General features: G+C 50.3%; 1 protein-coding gene across 2 annotated transcripts in view; it reads right to left on the reverse strand.

Moving 5' to 3' along the window:
• LOC119970129 (paralemmin-2-like) overlaps positions 1 to 21,814 on the reverse strand; it is a 446,039-nt gene that overhangs the window by 360,811 nt on the left and 63,414 nt on the right. For both annotated transcript variants that reach the window (XM_038804197.1, XM_038804201.1), the window contains exon 3: positions 5,973 to 6,018. In XM_038804197.1, coding sequence (XP_038660125.1) covers positions 5,973 to 6,018 — 46 coding nt within the window. The remainder of the gene's footprint in view (positions 1 to 5,972; positions 6,019 to 21,814) is intronic.

Below are 21,814 nucleotides of genomic sequence, written 5' to 3' on the forward strand. Positions count from 1 at the left end.
TTTTGTCTGACGGGCTCCCATTTCCGGTACTTGGTTTCAGGTGGCCCGAGATTGGGGTCGGCTTGGAAAATTGAATTTCACGGGTCTGGTGAGCGGGGTTAAAGCGGACATGCCGAGATGGGGCAGCTTCCCTTTGTCCTCAGCCAGCAGAATTCAGTCAGAGTAAATAAATATCCTGTTGCGTTTTATGTTTTTATTTCAGTGCCTGCCGGCGGTTTTACCCAAATCCTTTCTTCAGGGAATGGGGAGACTGATTTTGACGTTCACTGGGGCGGGAAGAGTAGCCAGGATACGGAAAACGGTGCTCCAGAGGGATTGGCAGTCGAGGGGTTTGGCTATTATTGGGTGGCGAACGTTGAGAAGGTGTTGGGATGGTATGGGGACTGGTAGGACGTGTGGGTGCCGATGGAGCCGGGCTCGCGTAGGGGGTCAGGGCTGCGGGCGTTGGTGACGGCTACCTTACCCTTTTCTCCAGGGAAGTACTCTGGGAATCCAGTGTTCCCCACATTGAAGATATGCAGACAGTTTTGACAATGTTTTAAACTGTGGGGGGTGCTGAAGCTGGTAGAGGTGTGTGCGAACTGTGGGCTGGATTCTCTCAGCCTCTGCGCCGAAATCGCGATCCGCGCGGGGGCGGAGAATGGGCGTCAACGACGAATTCCGGTTCGACGCCGCTCCCGCGATTTGCGTAGGGGGCCATTCACAGAGGCCGCCACGGCGATTCTCCAAGGAAAACAGGCCGAGTTCCCGACGGCGTGGTTCTAACCACATTTTGCCTGTCGGGAATGACCTGTGGCGGGGGCCTCACAGATGGCCAGGAAAGCGGCACCGATCCGCGGGCGCGCACGGGCTCGGGGGGGGGGGGGGGGGGGGGGGGTGGTAGGAGAATCACTCTGGGCGTTCCTAAGGAAAGTCCAGAGTGAAACGCCTGCGTTTTGACACTGGCGTGGGTACATAGCCCCATTATTGGAGACTCCTGCCCCTTATGTTCGAGCTGGTGAGGCTCAATGGCTGATTCTCCGAGGAGAAGGGCCTCGCTGTGATGAAGGATTTATTTGTGGAGTTGCCGATTTGTGAGAGGTGGTGGTGAAATTTGGACTTTAACGAGCGGACACTTTTAGATATTTGCGACTTTGCGGAGAAGATTTTCCCATCTTTTCCGGTGATGCTCCCTTTCTTGTTGTAGGAGAGGGTTTTGTCGTTGGCGGGGATGGAGGAGGGGAGCACGTTGGGGGTTTTTGGGAGGCATGTAGCCGAGGAGACGGTATCTTTGGATGGCGTCAATACCGAGTGCGAGGAGGAGTTGGGGTCTGAACTGGAGGATGGGGTGTGGTGTGAGGTTCTGTGAAGGGTAAATGCGACATCATCATGTGCAAGGTTAGGGCTAATACAGTTGAAGGAGGTGCATGGGGTCCATTTGATCAAAATCCAGGATGAGTAGGTTGTTTGTGGGACTGGAGGATGAATGTGAGTGATGTGGAAGAGGCCCTGCCAATATTTACATATGTCCTGAGCATGTCCCAGGGGTTTGGGTCCCCTTCTTCAGCATCATGTCAGTACTTCTACAAATTGAGTGGAACCCCTGCCCCCGAGTGGCCATATTTGGGGGTGTGGGACCTGCCGGCGTTGCAGACGGGGGCGGAAGCCGATGTGCTGGCCTTCGCCTCTCTGATTGCTCGTAAGCAAGTGCTGACGGGGTAGAGGTGAGCTTCTCCAGCCAGTACCTCAGCATGGCTGAGGGGATCATATGGCATTTTTGTGTCTCCAAAAAGTTACGTGCACCGTAAGTGGCGCAATTGAGGGGTTCTACCGAAGATGTCGGCCGTTCTTTTTATACTTTAAAGAGTTGGTCACCGTTAGCTGTTTGAGGGGGGAGGGGAGGGGAGGGGGGAGTTTTTGTTGTTACTGTTTTCCTTATGTGTAAAATTTGAAAAATTGAATTAAAATATTTTTTAAAAAACAAGATGTGAATTGAAATGAAAATGAAAGCCACTTATTGTCACAAGTAGGCTTCAAATGAAGTTACTGTGAAAAGCCCCTAGTCGCCACATCCTGCCGCCTGTTCAGGGAGGCTGGTACGGGAATTGAACCCACGCTGCTGGCCTGCCTTGGTCTGCTTTAAAAGCCAGCGATTTAGCCCTGTGCTAAACCAGCCCCACTCCATGCTAAGGGGCTGGTTTAGCACAGTGGGCTGAATAGCTGGCTTGCAAAGCAGACCAAGGCCAGCAGCGTGGGTTCAATTCCCGTACCAGCCTCCCCGAACAGGTGCCGGAATGTGGCGACTACGGGCTTTTCACAGTAACTTCATTTGAAGCCTACTTGTGAGAATAAGCGATTTTCATTTCATTTCATTTCCCTCATAATTTTGTCCTCCTCGATTATGTCCCCCCTCAGCCTTCTCTGCTCCAAGGAAAACAACCCCAGCCTCTTCGTAGCTGAAAGGCTCCAGCCCAGGCAACATCCCGGTGAATCTCCTCCGCACCCTCTTTATTCCAACACTTATATCTTAGTGAGGATTGGAGGAACAGCTGGAGTCTTGCCATTCAGGACAACTTTTGTACACAAGTCAAAATTGAGGCTGGTTAAAAATATATGAACGCTGTTTCCACATTTGACTGTCAAAGGAATTTCACGTGGCCCTCAATGGACCTTTTTTTTAGGAAACCTTTGCTCTGAGAGCTGTTTTTTTTGGAGACACGGGATACCGTGTCTACAAGCCTTGAGGACATTTGGTGATACTCGCAATTTTTTAGCCTCCACCCCCGCTAACTATTTGTCCCAATCACAGAAGCTGCTATTATTGTCCATTCCCAAAGGCTCCTCCCACCAAAACTCTTCTCTCTGCAGCGAGATATACCAGCCAAGTGGAGTAGCTGCGTTCTTAATGTGGATCACCTGTGTCAACATCTCGGGCTACATATCAAACTCAGGCTGCTCGCTCGTCTGCCGAAGGGGCGGAAAGGAAATTCCCCCAGTGTCCAATTCCTCACTGATACAGCCAGCTCCAGTTCCGAATGATTCCAGTCCCTCCTCAGTGGGGAGGCCGTCACTGCTGACAGCTGCAGCAAGACCTATCATTTCGGGCGTGAAGTGTCTTCCAATCATTTAACACCTGAAAAACATCACAACCTACGGGCAGCACGGTGGCGCAGTGGGTTAGCCCTGCTGCCTCACGGCGCCGAGCTCCCAGGTTCGATCCTGGCCCAGGGTCACTGTCCCTGTGAAGTCTGCACATTCTCCCGGTGCCTGCATGGCTTTCGCCCCCACAACCCAAAGATGTGCAGGGTAGGTGGATTGGCCACGCTAAATTGCCTCTTAATTGGAAAAAATAATTGGATACTCTAAATTAAAGGAAAAAAAAGAAAACTATCTTCATCTGAGTTTATCTGAAGGGAAACAAATCCGGTACCTTTCAGATTTGAGCTAAAAACGGGCAGCATGGTGGCACAGTGGTTAGCAGTGTTGCCTACGGCGCTGAGGACCCGGGTTCGAATCCCGGCCCTGGGTCACTGTCCGTGTGGAGTTTGCATATTCCCCCCGTGTCTGTGTGGGTTTCGCCCCCACAGCCCAAAAGATGTACAGGGTCGGTGGATTGGCCACGCTAAAATTTCCCCTTAATTGGAAAAGAATTAATTGGATACTCTAAAGTTTAAAAAAAAGATTTGAGCTAAAAACAACAGCAGTTTTGCATTTGTATAGCGCCCCACCCACCGTTACCGAGGGACACCAAGCTCTGACCCCCAAAAGGAGATATTAGGACAGATGCCCAAAGCTAGGTTAAAAAGGTCGGTTTTAAGCAGAGTTTTGTTTCATTCGTGAGATGTGGGCGTCGCTGGATGGGCCAACATTTTTTTTTTCCATTGCCTTGAACCAATTGGATTCCGAGGCCATTTCAGTCCATCACATTAGAGTCACCTGTCGTTCAGACCAGGTAAGGACGGCAGATTTCCTTCCCGAAGGGAAGCCAGATATGGTTTTTTTTTTAAACAACAAGCGACAATGAGTTTCATGGTCATCGTCAGACTCTTAATACCACGTTTTTTTATCACGTTCAAATTTCACCACCCTCCGTGGTAGGATTCGAACCCGGGTCCCTGGAGCATTACCCCCTGGGTCTCCGAATTATTCATCTAGTGTCTACACCGTCACCTCCCGTCTGAAAGAAGGAGAGCGAGAGGCTGCGAGGCAGTGAGGTCTGTGGAGGGAATGCCTCAATTTAGGGGCTGGGGAGCTAATAGCACAGCTGCCAATGGAGAAGCGATTAGAATCAGTGATGCACAAAGGAGCAGGGATGTCGGAGAAAACAAACAGCACTGAGATAAAGATGCTGTCCAAATCTGATTGGTAGCGATGTTCGATTTTCTGCCTTTTTGACTATTAGCTTCCCTCATTCTTTCCTGAAAATCGGCATAAGCCGTAGTTCATGATTTGAGCGTGCCGACAGTACCCAAACGAATGGAACCTTTTAAGCCCCGATTTACACAAATGTCCAGCACACCTTAAAAAATATAATCAGGTGAGTAGTAAAATGATTTGGAGACAATTGGATCTTTATCTGTCGTAGCAAATACTTCTCAAGAATGGGTGAACGGTGGCACAGTGGTTTGGCACTGCACCAGGGAGCCGGATACGATTCCCGGCTTGGGTCACTGTCTGTGCGGAGTCTGCACGTCCTCCCCGTGTCTGCGTGGGTTTCTTCCGGGTGCTCCGGTTTGCTCCCACAGTCCAGCGGTGTGCAGGTTAGGTGGATTGGCTACGCTAAAATTGCCCCCAAGTGTCCAAAGATGAACAGGTTAGGTGAGGTTGCAGGGATGTGTGTGTGTGTGGGGTGGGGGGGGGGGGGCTCTTTCGGACCAGACTTGCTCTTTCGGACCAGACTTGCTCTTTCGGCGCAGACTTGATGGGCCAAATGGCCTCCCTCCGCTCTAGGGGTTCTGTGGCTCTATGACTTTAACAACAGGTTCTGAACAGTTTAACATATTCCGAGCGTGCAATGAACCAGGAACTGTCCCTTGACAATCATGTTCTGAAATTACAGCACTCCACTTGAAAATGTAGAATAAGGGAAAAATAAATGCAGTACATAAAACATCGCTGCCTTGACCAAGCGCAAATTATGTAGAATTTAGAAATTAAGAACCAACCGGGGACTGGTTTAGCACAGTGGACTTGTCAGCTGGTTTGTGATGCAGAACAAGGCCAGCAGCGTGAGTTCAATTCCCGTACCAGCTTACCCGAACAGGCGCCGGAATGTGGCGACTAGGGGCTTTTCACGGTAACTTCATACTTGTGACAATAAAGGGTTATTATTATTATTATACTCAACGAATCTGAGTTTGAATGTTGCTGATTTTGTGTGATAAGTCAAGAACCCAGTCCTAGCTGCTGATATGCCCTTAAGGGGTTAAAGCCGGCAGTCAGCAGTTAAGTCTTGAGTGCTCAGCGGGGTGAGAGTTGTTTGGAAATGTTGCTCTGCTTTTAATCACACAGAACAATCCAGTTCAGAGTTTGAGCCCCGTGCTGCCATCTCTTTTTTCGGGGGAAAAAAACCCCAGAAATTGTGACAGAATTTTCCTCAGGTTTGAACTTATTTAAAAAAAAATGTCTTGATGACCTTTGGGGAAGGAACGTCAATAAAACAAAAGCCATGTCCAAAACAGGAGCAGTCGACAGCAACACCCACAAGTGACAGCCACGACCTGCTTCTGCTCAACGTGCCAGGCGGGGAGCACGGTTTAACACAGTGGCTACGAGAGATTCTTGTGGCTTATCTACGAAGGTACCTGAGGTACAGGCACATTGGCGTCCCCAGCTGACTTCTTTTAAATGCCTGGCCCCCCCCCCCCCCCCCCCCACCTCCCCCCAGCTCTGTCTTCCAAAAAAAAAATAAAGGTAGGTTCCTGACACATGGGCTGAATGCACCGGGGCAAGTTACAAATCTACCAGAAAATAGAAAGAGAGAGTTGACTTACTGTTATGGCTTGGAGCCTCTGCTTCTGTAGTTCGGCCTCCGCCATCCTAGAAGGGGGGGGATACAGAACAGTCCAGTCACAAAAGAGAGACCGTAGCTATAGCACTCAGGTAGATTGAAGGGGAGGTGGTGGTTGGGGGGAGGAGGAGGTGGGTTCTTTTCCTCTACTGGGTGTCACTGCCGATTAGTTCAACTGCAAAAGGCTAATTTCAGTCACTGGGTCAATGCTGGCTCCAGCTTTAATGTAACGGGCATTTTCTCCACACTGCTTCCACTAGCCTTGTATACTGACAAGGAGCTTGAGCAGGGGGCTAGTTGGCATGTCGATCATTTTTTTTTTTGCTTTGACGTGCCTCTGGGTGTTTGCTCCTCCTAGATTAGGGTCAGGGCAGAGGGAGGGTCCTCGCCTTTAGGAGGGTGTGTAGGAATGGCCCGCGTGTGGGAATGTGTGTGTGTGTGTGTGTGTGTGTAGCAGACAAGAGCTTGCAGCTAGAGTGCTGATGACAGAGAGAGAGAGAGAAAGGGAGGGAACATGAGGAATCACGCTAAAAATAATCCAGTCAACCCTGCGTCTCTTCTGCTCGTGTTCCAGATCTGTTGCCAACTTCCACTTCAGCAGAACTTCTTCTGTCTGATTATAATTTGGGGAGCTCCTTCCCCTGAGGTGGCAAGCTCCTACCCTTGACATCGTTTCCTGGATTAGAAAGGCTAAAATATCCTGTCATTCCCTTGCCCCATTTGTATTCCATTGTAAACCTCTCAGGATCTAAATTTAAAAAAAAAGGTAAAATATCGAACACTCCAGCAAAGCAAGCCTCAGAACCGTGGAAAGAAGGATCACACAGCACAGAAAGAGGCCATTCAGTCCATCAGGTCCGTGCTGGCCCTTTTGGAAGGCCGGTCCAGTTAGCCTCATTCCTCCGGCCTCTCGCCATTACCCTGCACCATTTATCCTTTCTAAAAATTAGCACAGAATCTGCGTCCACCTGCCCTCCACACCGCAACTATTTTGCTGCGTGAAATATTCTCACCCCCCCCCCCCCATTTCCCAACCCCCCCCCGCAGCCAGCGGAGAGAGTTTCTACTCATCAAAGCCCGTCAGATGTTTAGAACATCTCTACTAAATCTCCCCTTAACCTTCCCAATCTGAATCAACTTGTTCTGAATAGTCCATCTGACTTATGGATCGGGAATCGTTTTGCAAAGGTCCGTGTCGGAAATGTGCCCGAAGTAAACAATGCAAGCTATGAAAGAATTATGCATTAAATGACAATCTTCCACAAATGGCTGGTGCATTTTGTATTTTTTAAGCTTTTTTTTGATGTCCAGTCCCCCGCCAGTTAGGCTAACTTCCTCACATGGCTGAGGTTATTTGTCGGAATTTAGCTTTGCCCGACACTAACAGCACGGAGGGTGTACCTACACCACATGCGCTGCAGCGGTTCAGGAAGGCAGATCCCTATCACTGGGAAAGGGAGAACGGGGAGATGGGGCAAAGCAGGAATGGAGGTGATGGTCGGGAGCTGGGAAGCTGATGAGATTGCCCCTCACCTGTCACATGGTGCACACTTAGGTACGTGCAAATGTACCAGGAGCAGGAGTAGGCCATTCGGCCCCTTGAGCCTGCTACAATAAGATTGTGGCTGATCTGATTGCAACCTCGACTTCACATTCCTTTCTATCCCCAATAGCCATTCACCCCCTTTTTTTTCAAGAATCTATCTAGCTCTGCCTTAAAAATATTCAAAGACTCTGCTTCCATTGCCTTTTGAGGAAGAGAGTTTCAAAGACTCATGGGCCGGGATTCTGCCATCTGGGGACTAAGTCCCCACGCCGGCGGGAGAACCAGCGAAACGATTCCCGATCCATAAGTCAGATGGACTATTCAGCACAAGTTGATTCAGATTGGGAAGGTTAAGGGGAGATTTAGTAGAGATGTTCCACACTTTTGGGGGCCAGGTGGACGCCAGAGAGGTTGGCGCCGCTCCAACTGGCACCGAAGGGACGGCGCGAGTTCGCGCCGAAGGGCTGGCCTGGTCTCGCGCATGCGCGGAACTGCCGCCGTGGTTCCGCGCATGCGCAGACCGGCCGGCGTATTTTGGCACATGCGCGGGGGGTTCTCTTCTCCACGCCGGCCATGGCGAAGCCCTACATGGGCCGGCGTGGAAGAAAGAAGTGTCCCCACGGAACAAACCCGCCTGCAGATTGGCGGGCCTTGATCGCGGGCCAGGCCACCTTGGGATTGGATTTCCACGCGCCCCCCCTGAGGACCGCCCCCTGCCGACTTACCTGCCAGGTCCCGCTGGTACGTGAGTTGAGTGATTCAAGCCGGCGGAACGGGCGAAAAACGGACGGCCACTCGGCCCATTGGGGCCTGGAGAATCGTGCCGTCCCCCCCGGGGATTCTCCTCATCTCCCTCTTGAATGGCCGATCTCTTATTTTTAAAGAGTGATCCCTAGTTCTAGATTCTCACACAAGGTCCCAAGTTCTGGATTCTCTCCACATCCACCCTGCAAAGACCCCTCAGGATTCTATGTTTCTATCAAGTTACCTCTGACTCTTCTAAACTCCAGCAGGTACAAGCCTAACCTCTGCAGCCTTTCCTCATAAGACAACTCACCCGTTCCAGGTATTAGTCTGTGTGGTGAATGTATAATGCATATAATTCACACTGTGTATCACTGTGTCCCTGTGGGCGCTGTCTGTGAGCCATTGCCCGGCTCTGCCCACAGGGGGAGATGAGGAGCTTGTACAGGGCTCCACCCTTGGCTCCGCCCATGGCTCTGCCCACGGCTCCTCCCACTACCGGAAGTATAAAGTGCCGCGGTCTTGTGAGTCTGCCCTCAGTTCTTCTGGTCGCAGACAGGCTCAGTTCTAAGTCGATTAAAGCCACAGTTTACTTCCACTCGTGTCCTGAGTGAATTGATGGTCGCATCAGTCTGGTAAACCTTCTCTGAACATCTTCAATCTCATTCACATCCTTACCCTTTTGCCTTTGAGCCTGAGGGTTGTGAGTTCAAGTCCCACTTCATAATCTAAGATGGTGCCTCACGGGGGTACCGCAGGAGTGCTGCACCCTCAGAGGTGCTACCGAAGCCCGGTTTATCCCTTAGCCAACATTACTGAAGCGATTTACCTAGTTTCACGTTGCTGTTGCTGCCCACAAATTGACTGCTCCATTTCTTACAAATTACACTTCAAAAGTTCTCCTTTCCTTTCTAATGGGCGGGGCCAAATTTCAGGGACACGTTCTCATAACCCGCAACACAACATTATTTCCATAGCTTGCTCTAAAATAATTTCCTGCTCCATATAGTCACCGGGGATGCCTCAGTATTGATCTGTGACGTGTTAACAGTGCAAATATAAACATATTGTGAAAAGGAAGCTTGGTAGAAAGCACAGCTAAGGTCACATACCATCACTGATAGCATTTATTTATATTCCTGTTAATATTTAGAATTTGGGAAAGCGGGGAAAGAGAAACACCAAAGGCAGGATTTTCCACTGGGGTCATTTTGCCACCGGTGATGGTTTGGATTGAGGCCCCCACCTCGTAGAATCAAACAGATTCACAACCATTTGGCCATTTGGCCCATTATGTCTGTGCCATCCAACAGGGAGACATCCAGTCAAATCCCACTTTCCGCTCCAGAGCTGTGTAGTTGAAGGCACTCCAAGTGGACTTTTTAAACATTATAAGGAGGTTTGCCTCCACCGCCCTTTCCGAAAGTGAGTTTCAGATCCGAATCACCTTGTGAGTGGGAACATTTCCCCTTGAATCCCCTCTAAAGCTCCTACCTCTTACTCTTAATCACTTGTTATGGACCCTTCAACCAAACGGAGTAATGTCGATCCAATCTATCTAGGCCCCTGATAAATTTATATACTTCAATAAGGGCTGGAATTCTACAACTGTTGCGATTCTCTTTCCCTGCCGGCAGCACATCCCCGCTCGCCGGTTTCCCAGCGGTGTGAGGCGGCTTCAATGGGAAATCCCATTGGCAAGCGGCGGGAAGAGAGAATCCCGCTGCCTGAGAAAGGAGTGCCGCCGAAAAACACGCTTCTGAGGGACTGGAGCATCCAGCCCAAGGTCTTGCTTTACTCTCCTCTGAAGCAAAGGAAACAATCCCAGCCAACCCTTCCTCATAATTACAATTCTCCAATCCAAGCAACATCCTTGCAAGTCGCCTCTCTGGTGCAATCAGCTCTTCCGTGTAGTGCAGTGACCAGAATTGCACCCAGCATTCCAGCTTTGGCCTAACCAGCGTTTTTTACACTTGCAGCATAACCACCCAACTCTTATATTCGGTGCCTCGGCTAATAAAGGCAAGTAGCCCATGTGTCTTCTTGACCATCTCCTCTACCTGCCCAGCCACTTTTAAGGAGCTGTGGGCACGCATACCAAAGGGTCAGAGTTGATTCTATCTGCAGGGTGGGCTTCTGACAGCCTTTGTCATCAACATCTCTGTGCCCTTGGAGGAAAGACAGAGCCGCATTAGTGATCCATGACCTCAGGATGCCTCAAAATGCTTTCCAGGCACTTTGGAAGTGTAGTCATTGTTGCAATGTCAGAAATATGGCAGCCGATTTGAGCTCAGCAAGCTCCCACAAATAGCAATAATATCAATGGCCAAGCTATCTGTCGTGTTGGCTTGAGGGATAAAGGCTGGCAAGGGTAGCCGGGTGAACTCCCATGCTCTGCTTCAAAATCGAGCCACAGGAAATTTCCTGCCCGGCCAACAAGGGGCCCCATCCGAAAGAGGGTCTCCAACAATGCAGCACCGCCTCAGTCCTGCTTTGGAGTGCCAGCCTGTACGTTGGTGTTCATGCCCATGGAGTAATTTTGCTAAGGGTGACAGTTTGCACTGAGGCTCCCACCTTGTAGAAACGTAGAGATTGACAACTCGGCGAGAGGCATTTGGCCCACCCTGTCTGCACCAGCCAACAAGGAACCAGTCTAATCCTCTGGAATGGAACCCATCACTTTTAGATTGAGGCTGCCGCCCACTGCTGGCACAGCGGGGATGGGAACGCAGGCTGTTTCTTCTCCATCTCAAACCTGAGGCAACTGTAGTGCAGTAGGCTGGGGGACATGATGTGGCAGAGCGGCAATGCAGCAAACAGAAAGCTGCTTGTGGCTAGAATCATAAAGCCCATGGCAGGCTTAAAAAGTTGAAAATCTGAGATATAAACTCATCCAGATATTTCCACATGCACCAGTAGGTTCTGCTGCTGCATCCAGCCTGGTGGCAGCGTGACCCACATACCACCTCATCACAGCTGCCACAGAAAAACTCCCCAACCTTTTCACCTCCAAAGAGGCCTCCATTTCAGACAGAGATGGGAAGAAATGTTGCCTCTCAGAAAGTCATGAGACTGGGGAACTCTCTTCCCCGCCCCAAAGAACAGCGGAGGCAGAGTTTGGTGCGGACTCGATGGGCCGAATAGGCTCCTTCAGCACCCTGGGGATTCTATGGAGCTTGCTGACAACCCAATCGTCGGCCATTTTGCCATGCCCACTGCATTTTACGGGCACCACCCATGCAAGCATATGAATTAGGAGCTCTATAGCACCATGAGAAGCAGTGATGGAATATTCTGGGCTGGATTCTCCGATTTTGAGGCTATGTCCGGAGGATCCGTCTGGTTTTACAATAAAAAAGTCAGCGCTGCCCCCGCACCGATGCTCCCTCCGGGGAGCTAGCCACGTAAACTCCCAGCGTTCCCGATATAAATGCCGAGAGAATTGCCTGGTCCATGGCCGCACATGACAGTGACTTGCAGCGGTCGCACTGTACACCATGGCGCCCGCCCGCGTGGACCCGGCCTGCCAGGTATTGATTCCCTGGACCCCTCCCCGCCAACCCCGGACCACCCCACCCAGTCCCCCCAGCCCTCGCTGAAGCCCCCCCCCCCCCCCCCCCACCCCCGGGCCGCTGGTTACAGTCTGCAGCCGCCACGCGGATTTGACGAAAATTAAAAGGATAAGTGTTCCGCGCCGTCGGGAACTCGTCCATTTGGGGTGGAGCATCAGGGGAGGGCCTTCCGATGATGCGCCAATGCCCTTGCAACGGCGGGCGCCGTGCGACGCGATGATGCTGTTTTTGAGGGGGTGGAGCATCCGAAAAGTGGTGCCGCCCCCGATTCGGGCGTAAAAATGGATTCTCCTCCCAATCGCCGATGACGATTTCGGCGTCGGCAAGCGGAGAATCCCACTCTTTAAATCTCTTTAAATTGAAAACCATGTTGTAGGAAGAAAAGATAAAGAAGGGTCGGAAAAGCTGAAACAGAACTAAAACAGGAGAGGAACTGCCGGTGATTGGATACTGCCTGAGTGGGATGATTTTCAGAGAGCTGGGAGGAACACAGTTGGAGACCTGAACACTCAGGACGTGCCCGCTCTCTCTCCTGCGTGTTTGTCCAGAGCAGCAGCTGTATTTCTGAAACAGCAGAGACCTGAATGAAGCTACAGTGAAAACCATTGCAGACTGGAAACAGAAATCTCGTCCTGAAAGGCTGGACTGAAGGAAAGTGTGCTCCAAATAATCATAGAACATAGAACAGTACAGCACAGTACAGGCCCTTCAGCCCACGATGTTGTGCCGACCATTTCTCCTAATCTAAGATCAACCTAACCTACACCCCTTCAATTTACTGCTGTCCATGTGCCTGTCCAAGAGTCGTTTAAATGTCCCTAATGACTCTGATTCCACCACCTCTGCTGGTAATGCATTCCACACATCCACCACTCTCTGTGTAAGGAACCGACCTCTGACCCCTATACCTTCCTCCAATCATTTTAAAATTATGTCCCCCCTGTGACAGCCATTTCCGCCCTGGGGAAAGGTCTCTGGTTATCCACTCTATCCGTTCCTCTCATCACCTTGTACACCTCTATCAAGTCACCTCTCTGCCTTCTTCGCTCCAGTGAGAAAAGCCCTAGCTCCCTCAACCTTTCTTCGCAAGACATGCCCTCCACCCCAGGCAGCATCCTGATAAATCTCCTCAGTACCCTCTTCAAAGCATCCACATCCTTCCCATAATGAGGCGACCAGAACTGGACACAATATTCCAAGTGTGGTCCAACCAGGGTTTTATAAAGCAGCAGCAAAACCTCATGGCTCTTAAACTCAATCCCCTGTTAATGAAAGCCAACACACCATACACCTTCTTAACAACCCTATCAACCTGGGTGGCAACTTTGAGGGATCTATGTACGTGGACCCCAAGATCCCTCTGTTCCTCCACACTTCCAAGAATCCTGCCTTTAACCCTGTATTCAGCATTCAAATTCGACGTGCCAAAATGAATCACTTCACATTTATCAAGGCTGAATTCCATCTGCCACTTCTCAGCCCAGCTCTGCATCCTGTCAATGTCCTGTTGTAACCTGCAACAACCCTCAACACTATCTACAACTCCCCCAACCTTCGTGTCATTGGCAAACTTATGAACCCACCCTTCCACTTCCTCATCCAAGTCATTTATAAAAACACAAAGAGCAGGGGTCCCAGAACAGATCCTTGCGGGACACCGCTGGACACCAGGCGGAATACTTGCCATCCACTACCACTCGCTGTCTTCTTTCAGCCACTCAATTCTGTATCCAGACAGCCAAATTTCCCTGTATCCCATGCCCCCTAACTTTCTGAATGAGCCTACCATGGGGAACCTTATCAAATGCCTTACTGAAATCCATATACACCACATCCACTGCCCAACCTTCATCAATGTGTCTCATCACATACTTAAATAATTCAAGGAGGCTTGTGAGGCATGACCTACCCCTCACAAAGCCATGCTGACTATCTTTAATCAAACTATGTTTTTCTAAATAATTATAAATCCTATCTCTCAGAATCCTTTCCAATATTTTGCTCACCACAGATGTAGGACTGATGGATCTGTAATTCCCAGGGATTTTTCTGTTCCCTTTCTTGAACAGGAGAACAACATTCACCTCCCTCCAATCATCCAGTACTATTCCAGTGGAAAGTGAGGACGCAAAGACCATGGCCAATGACGCAGCAATCTCCTCCCTCGTTTCCCGTAGTAACCTTGGGTATATCTCGTCAGGCCCAGGGGACATATCTAGCCTGATGCTTTTCAAAATTTCCAGCACATCCCCCTTCTTAATATCAACCTTTTCGAGTCTATTAACCTGGTTCACACTGTTCTCATGGGCAACAAGTTCCCTCTCTCTAGTGAATACTGAAGCAAAGTATTCATTTAGGGCCTCCCCCATCTCCTCAGACTCTCGGCACAAGTTCCCTCCACTATCCCTGATGGGCCCTACTCTCACTCTGATCATCCTCTTATTTCTCACAGAAGTGAGAACGGGGCAGCACGGTAGCATTGTGGATAGCACAATCGCTTCACAGCTCCAGGATCCCAGGTTCGATTCCGGCTTGGGTCACTGTCTGTGCGGAGTCTGCACATCCTCCCTGTGTGTGCGTGGGTTTCCTCCGGGTGCTCCGGTTTCCTTCCACAGTCACAAAGATGTGCAGGTTAGGTGGATTGGCCATTGATAAATTGTCCCTTAGTGCCCAAAATTGTCCTTAGTGTTGGATGGGGTTACTGGGTTATGGGGATAGGGTGGAGGTGTTGACCTTGGGTAGGGTGCTCTTTACAAGAGACGGTGCAGACTCGATGGGCCGAATGGCCTCCTTCTGCACTGTAAATTCTATTAAAAAAAAGTGTAGAACGCATTGGGGTTTTCCCTAATCCTTCCCGTCAGGGCTTTTTCATGCCCTCCAAGCTCTCCAAGTCCATTCTAGCTCTCCAAGTCCATTTTTGAGTTCCTTCCTGGCTACCTTGTAACCATCTAGAGCTGAGTCAGACCCTTGCTTCCTCAACCTTACATAAGCTTCCTTCTTCCTCTTGACTAGAAGCTCCACTTCTCTTGTCATCCAAGGCTCCTTCACCTTACCATTCCTTCCTCGTCTCAGAGGGACAAACCTATTCAGCACTTGCAGCAAGTGCTCCTTAAAATCCTCCTTAAACAATCATCTGAAACGAAGACACTTGGGTGGGATTCTCCACCCCCACCGCATCCGTTTTCAGGTGCGGCGGCCCCCGGCCGGCAACGGGATTCTCCGTCCCTGCAGCCGGCCAATGGGATTTCCCATTGTGGGCAACCCCACGCCATCGGGAAATCCCTGGGCGGGAGTGCGCTGCCGGTGAAACGGAGGATCCCGCCGACGGAGAATCCAGCAGCTTATCTTTTTAACTTTACTTATAGATAGAACAGTACAGCACAGAACAGGCCCTTCGGCCCTCGATATTGTGCCGAGCAATGATCACCCTACTCAAACCCACGTATCCACCCTATACCCGTAACCCAACAACTCCCCCCCTTAACCTTACTATTAGGACGCTACGGGCAATTTAGCCTGGCCAATCCACCTAACCCGCACATCTTTGGACTGTGGGAGGAAACCGGAGCACCCGGAGGAAACCCACGCACACACGGGGAGGACGTGCAGACTCCGCACAGACAGTGACCCAGCCGGGAATCGAACCTGGGACCCTGGAGCTGTGAAGCATTTATGCTAACCACCATGCTACCGTGCTGCCCCTTCTTATGTTCCATCCCTCTTGTCCCCTCTGTGTTTGTCTGTCTTGTACGTGTGTAGGAGGTGGGGGAAGGCTTAAGTGGAGGGTTACGAATTAGAACCTGCTGAATTTGCTGCATATTTAACTGTAGTTAATTATTAATAAACTTAATTGTGTTTAAATTTACAAACCTGTTGACTGTAATTATTGGGCAGCTTAGGACCAAAGTCTTAAAAAATTTTTTTTTTATTAATTTCAATTGTGTTGTGACTCCAGGTCAACTGGGTCTGGAATTGACTGGGAACTAGCCCAGGGGGCTTTAAGAAGAGCCATTCGCAATACGCACATTTACAATGACAGCGGACAGACTCCGATACATCCTGGTCAAAATCCAAACCGAGCAATCACAGATTTATTTGAATTGAACCAAATTTCCCCCACTCAGGGTTGATCTGAAATTTAAATCCTTTTAGCTGCGTTGAATAGCTTTGAGTTTCTCAGGTCAGGTAAAGTCGCCATAGTCCAAGACACCTTTGAGAGGGGGGGGGGGGGGGGGGGAGAGCAGATTGAACCTGAGGGTCACCACACCTCAGGCGAGGGGGGGCAAGGTGGAGAAGGCGGGGCCTTCATGAATAACCTCAGCCGGCACGGGAATTGAACCCACGCTTCGTAAAAAGGAAGAAGCCTGAAACAGGATGAAGGAATCTGATTTCCCTGTCTCTGTTTCAGAAATCCTGTTGGACCACATTCCGAATTTAAATCCGAGTGCGGATTTGGCTAATGCATGCTCAGTTTTCACTGGGGGTGGGGGGGGGGGGGGGGGGGGGGATTGGGGAAGAGATGAAGAGAGTGGCGGGAGATTTCCTACGTCTCGTGATAACTTAGATTCTAATTTCGCCGCACATAATCACGAGAGATATACTTCCCCCTCCATTGCCGATCACGTTCACTCCAAGTAGTATTGAAATTCTTCAGAGAAATATCTGACTTGAAAGGTTCCTCTGTCGCAGGAACAGAGGACATGAGGCAGGCAAAGGGAATCACGTCACCCCGATCGCGCGGCCATCAGATAAGAAGACCTGCTCTGCATTACATTCATGTCCCTGAAAGTGGTAGCAGCCACCTGGTATTCACTTCCCAGAGGACAAAGACCTTGCCAATAGTTGGTGACTTATGCCAAGTAACTCGGAATAGAACACAAGCTGTTGCTGTGGCATATTGTGAGCACCTAGGTATCCATGTACCCTGCCATATCCAAGGAAGTGATTGATTAATTCACCAGCCGTTTTCACAGCAGAAACCAGGATAAATGACACAAAACTTATAACTGTTTGTGCTTTTATACATATTTCAAACAATTCTAATATTACAACATGGCACTGTATTGTTCTTGAATGTTCAAAAATGATTTTGCGAATGCCCAAACCAAATCCTTCAGATATTATATTTTTTTGGCTCCCACTAAATCGCTTGGCGTTAACGCCGTGAGTGATGTGGGTGAAATTACCCCTTCAGAATGCCAAAATAAAAATAGAAAATTCTACAAATACTCAGCAGGTCACGTAACGGCGCTGGGGAGAGGGTTAACATTCCAGGCATTTCAGACTTCGAGCCCGCCCCGCCATTCATTATGTTCATGGCTGGTGATCCAACTCCCCCAGTGGAGGCGGAGAATCGTGGGGGTCCTGGAGAATACCGGGTCAGGCCCGCTAATGATATTCCAACGGCGTTTACTGTACGTGCAGAGTGGGCATTGGCGGCACAGTTGGGGCACAGAAGAGTTGTGAGTTGGCGTGAACCCGGCACCTGTCACGATTTCGGCAGCAAAAACGATTCTCCACCCAATCGCGGTTCGCCATTCCCGCCCAGTGAAGTGGCTTTCAAATCCTTTTCTGCACTCCCTCAATAGCAAGTACTCACTGTCTGTGCGGAGTCTGCACGTCCTCCCCCTGTGTGCGTGGGTTTCCTCCGGGGGCTCCGGTTTCCTCCCACAGTCCAAAGATGTGCAGGTTAGGTGGATTAGCCATGCTAAATTGCCCTCAGTGTCCAAAAATGGTTAGGTGTGGTTATGGGGGTAGGGTGGAGGTGTGGGGATGGGGTGGAGGTATGGGCTTAGGTAGGGTGCTCTTTCCAAGGGCCGGTGCAGACTCAATGGGCCGAACGGCCTCCTTCTGCACTGTTAATTCTATGAAGTATATCCTTTCCGAGATAAGCGGCTGGATTCTCCGGGTCCCCCGGCCACGTGTTTCTCAGCGACACGCCATTCACTAGCGGCGGAATTCTTTGCTCCCGCCGCTTGTCAATGGGATTTCCAGTCAAAGTCCCTTCAGGCTGCCAGGAAACTCGCGGGCGGGGGGGGGGGGGGGGGGGGGGGGGGGGCGCGTTGCTGGCGGGAACAGAGAATCCCAACGGGCGGAGAATTCCGGGCCAAGGAGACCAAAACTGCACACAATACTCCGGGTCTGCTCTCACCAAGGCCCTGCACAGCTGCAGTCAGATATCCTCGCTCCTGTACTCAGGCTCTCTCGCAATGAAGGCCAACATACCACCTGCCTTCCTAACTGTCTGCTGTACCTGCACGCTTGCTTTCAGTGACTGGTGTACGAGGGCACCCTTTGTCCACCAACATTTCCCAATCTGTCACCATTTAACGAACACTCTGCCGCCCTGTTTCTCTGCCCGAAGAAGAAGCAAATCTATTTTCCCGGCAGCTTTATGTGTTTCTGCTCAGTCCACACAGAAAGACAAACACTTATGAAACAATACAACAATCCTAAGGCAATCTTTAAATCGCATTGGTCTGTTTATGAAAAAATTACCCTTTCAAAAATTACTTGAGAGCTCATTGTGAACATATTGCAATCGATAAATCTTTATTACCAAGGAAATAATAGGTCCTTTTTATGGATTGCCTTGGCAACAGGGTGTTAACCACTTCAATCACTCAAAATAGGAAAGGCCCCAAACATCATTCAGAAAATATAAAAAGTTTTTGCTGTTCATGGTTTTATTGACTGGATCTGCCTGATATAATAGACTCCCTACAGTGCAGAAGGAGGTCATTCGGCCCATCGAGTCAGCACCGGCCCTTGAAAAGAGCTCTCGACCTCAGCCCTTTCCCCACCCCACCCCCATAACACAGTAACCTCACCTAGCCTTTTGGACACCAAGGGGCAATTTAGCGTGGCCAATCCACCTAACCTGCGTATCTTTGGACTTTGGGAGGAAACCGGAGCACCCGGAGGAAACCCACGCAAAAACGGGGAGAACGTGCAGACTCCGCACAGATGGTGACCCAAGGCCGAAATTGAGCCCGGATTCCCTGGCGCTGTGAGACAGCAGTGCTAACCACTGTGCCACCGTGCCGCTGGTGTGCGATTGAGCCACACAGATCGGACCCACACTGACTTGAAAAGAAAAGCAGGAAGGTTTGCATTTCTACATCGCCTTCCATGATCACCTCAAGCCTTCCCAAATTCCTTGCAACCAATCAAATATTTTCTGATCTCACCGTAGGAAATGGGCCAGTGAAGGCATGCAGGGGGCAGATGGTGGTGCAGTGGAACTGTCACTGGACTAAGGCGGCACGGTAGCACAGTGGTTAGTACAGTTGCTTCACAGCTCTGGGGTCTCAGGTTCGATTCCGGGCTTGGGTGACTGTGCGGAGTCTGCACGTTCTCCCCGAGCCTGTGTGGGTTTTGTCCGGGTGCTCCGGTTACCTCCCACAGTCCAAAGATGTGAAGGTTGGGTAGATTGGCCATGATAGATTGCCCCTAGTGTCCAAAAAGGTTGAGTGGGATGACTGGGTTACTGGGATAGGGTAGAGGTGTGGGCTTAGGTAGGAGTGCTCTTTCCAAGGGCCGGTGTAGGCTCAATATGCCGAATGGCCTCCTTCTGCACTGTAAATTCTAAATTCTAAAAACCCAGAGGCGCAGGCTAATGCTCTGGAGACATCGGTTCACATCTCACGATGGCAACTGGTGGAATTTAAATTTATTTCATAAATCGGGAATATAAACCTAATCTCAGTAATGATGACCACAAAAATATAAAAACCCTTCTGGTTCACTCATGTCCTGTAGGAAAGGAAATTGGCCACCTATACGGGACTCTAGACCCACTGCAATGTCGTTGACTCTTAACTGCCCTCTGACATGGTCCAGCAAGTCACTCAGTTCAAGGGCAATTAGGGATGGGCAACAAATGCTGGCCTTGCCAGTGATGACCACATCCCATCAGAGGATAAAGAACGGAAAATGGCTGCACAAACAGCAATGTGACCATTTGGTTTCGGGATGTTGTCTAAGAGATCGGGATGAACTCCCCTGCTTTTTTCCCAAAACAGCCCAATGGGATCTTTGAACGGTTGAGGACTCTGGGTCTGTACCAGTTGGAGTTTAGAAGGATGAGGGGGGATCTTATTGGAACTTACAGGAGACTGCGTGGCCTGGATAGAGTTGACGTGGAGCGAATGTTTCCACTTGTAGGAAAAACTAGAAGCAGCGGACACAAGGGAGGGTCCTTTAAAACTGAGATGAGGAGGAATTTCTTCAGCCAGAGGGTGGTGAATCTGTGGAACTCTTTGCCGCACAAGGCTGCAGAGGCCAAATCACTGAGTGTCTTTAAGACAGGGATAGAAAGGTTCTTGATCAATTAGGGGATCAGGGGTTATGGGGAGAAGGCAGGAGAATGGGGATGAGAAAAATATCAGCCATGATTGAATGGCGGAGCAAATTCGCTTGGTCGAGTGGCCTAATTCTGCTCCTATGTCTTTTGGTCTTATGGTCTTTGACATCCAGCCAAGAGGGCAAACAGGATCTTGAATGTTGCTGAAAAGAGAGACATGTTGCTGAACCTTTTGGTGTTGCCTCATAAGGACAAATGCAAGAATACCAAATTTCAACCATCACAAATGGTCACAACAATTTATACTGGGGGAAATACGGGTGGTGATTGGCTGGCAAGTGAATTCCACTTGGCTGAACAGGTGTTGTGGAGAAAGCAAGAGGAAACTAAAGGCTCTCCACGCTCCTGGGAAATTCAAAGAAGGTGCAAGTCTTGAACATATTCCTTTTGTTTGCAGAGAATGGGTCACTGTGTATGAATTAATGTCACTTCTAGTCAGTGGAAATGAGCCATGTTATGAACTCCACCGATTATCTTAAATTGTTTGTCAGCGTAACTATTAGCACAGTCAGCTCATGCCTCTGAGGACCCGGGTTCGATCCCGGCCCCTAGTCACTGTCCGTGTGGAGTTTGCACACTCTCCCCTGTGTTTGCGTGGGTCTCACCCTCACAACCAAAGATGTGCACGGTAGGTGGATTCCCACGCTAAATGTGCCCCTTCATTGGGAAAAATAAATTGGGTACTCTAAATTTATTTTAAAAAGCTATTAGCGCACTCAGGATTGCTCAGCAAGTGTTGCCCAATTGTGGAATCACGCCATTCAGTTTTGTTTTGTGTTTTGTAGCGTGAGCTGGTAGCTCAGTACTCTGCCTATTGCAAACGACCAAACAAACATGCTGTTTGATTTGATCAGCCAATCGCTAGGAAGTAGGGTCTACATACACAACAGTGAAATTCATACATGACTTTGCTTAATTGTGTGGCGGACATGGAAACAGGATCGTGCCTTAATGTGTCACCTGAAAGACGTGGGGTTGGATTCTCTGTTTCAGGGACTATGTCCCCACGCCGTCGGGTAAACGATGGCCTTTTACTCCAGGAAAACTAGCGTCAAAAGGCCATAGATTCACAGCCTTGCAGGGGACTAGCAGGCAGCTGTCGTGGAGCTCGCAGCTGCAGCTGCCGATACTGCCCCCTGCACTTCCGGGTCAGAGGCTACGCATGCGCATGGCGGTGGTCTCCAGCGGCCGCGCTGTGCTCCATGGCGGATTCAGACCACGGAGCTGGACCGCGGAAATAGTGCCTCCGATCGGCCGCGTGACCCGGACGGCCCGCCCAATAAAGGATCAGTCCCCCCTGAGGCACCCCCCTGCCCTCCGATTGCCCCCCCCCTCCCCACCCCGACCATGGCGGCCGCGGACTGAGTCTGCAGCCTCCTCGCCGGTTTCCCGAATGGCCGGGACCATGTTAGAAATATGCCGTAGGCACTTCGACCGGTCGTGGGCGGAGAATAGCGGGGCGGGCCTCAAGCAATGGCCGCAGGTGGGGGATACGCAACGCGGTGTGCTTCCTGGGCACGCCATTTTCGGGGGCCGCAGAATCGAGGATCCGGAGCCGGTCCCGATTCCATGCGTGGAAATGGATTCTCCGCCCCGGA

Source organism: Scyliorhinus canicula, chromosome 8, assembly GCF_902713615.1.
Source record: "Scyliorhinus canicula chromosome 8, sScyCan1.1, whole genome shotgun sequence".
Taxonomy (NCBI): Eukaryota; Metazoa; Chordata; class Chondrichthyes; order Carcharhiniformes; family Scyliorhinidae; genus Scyliorhinus; species Scyliorhinus canicula.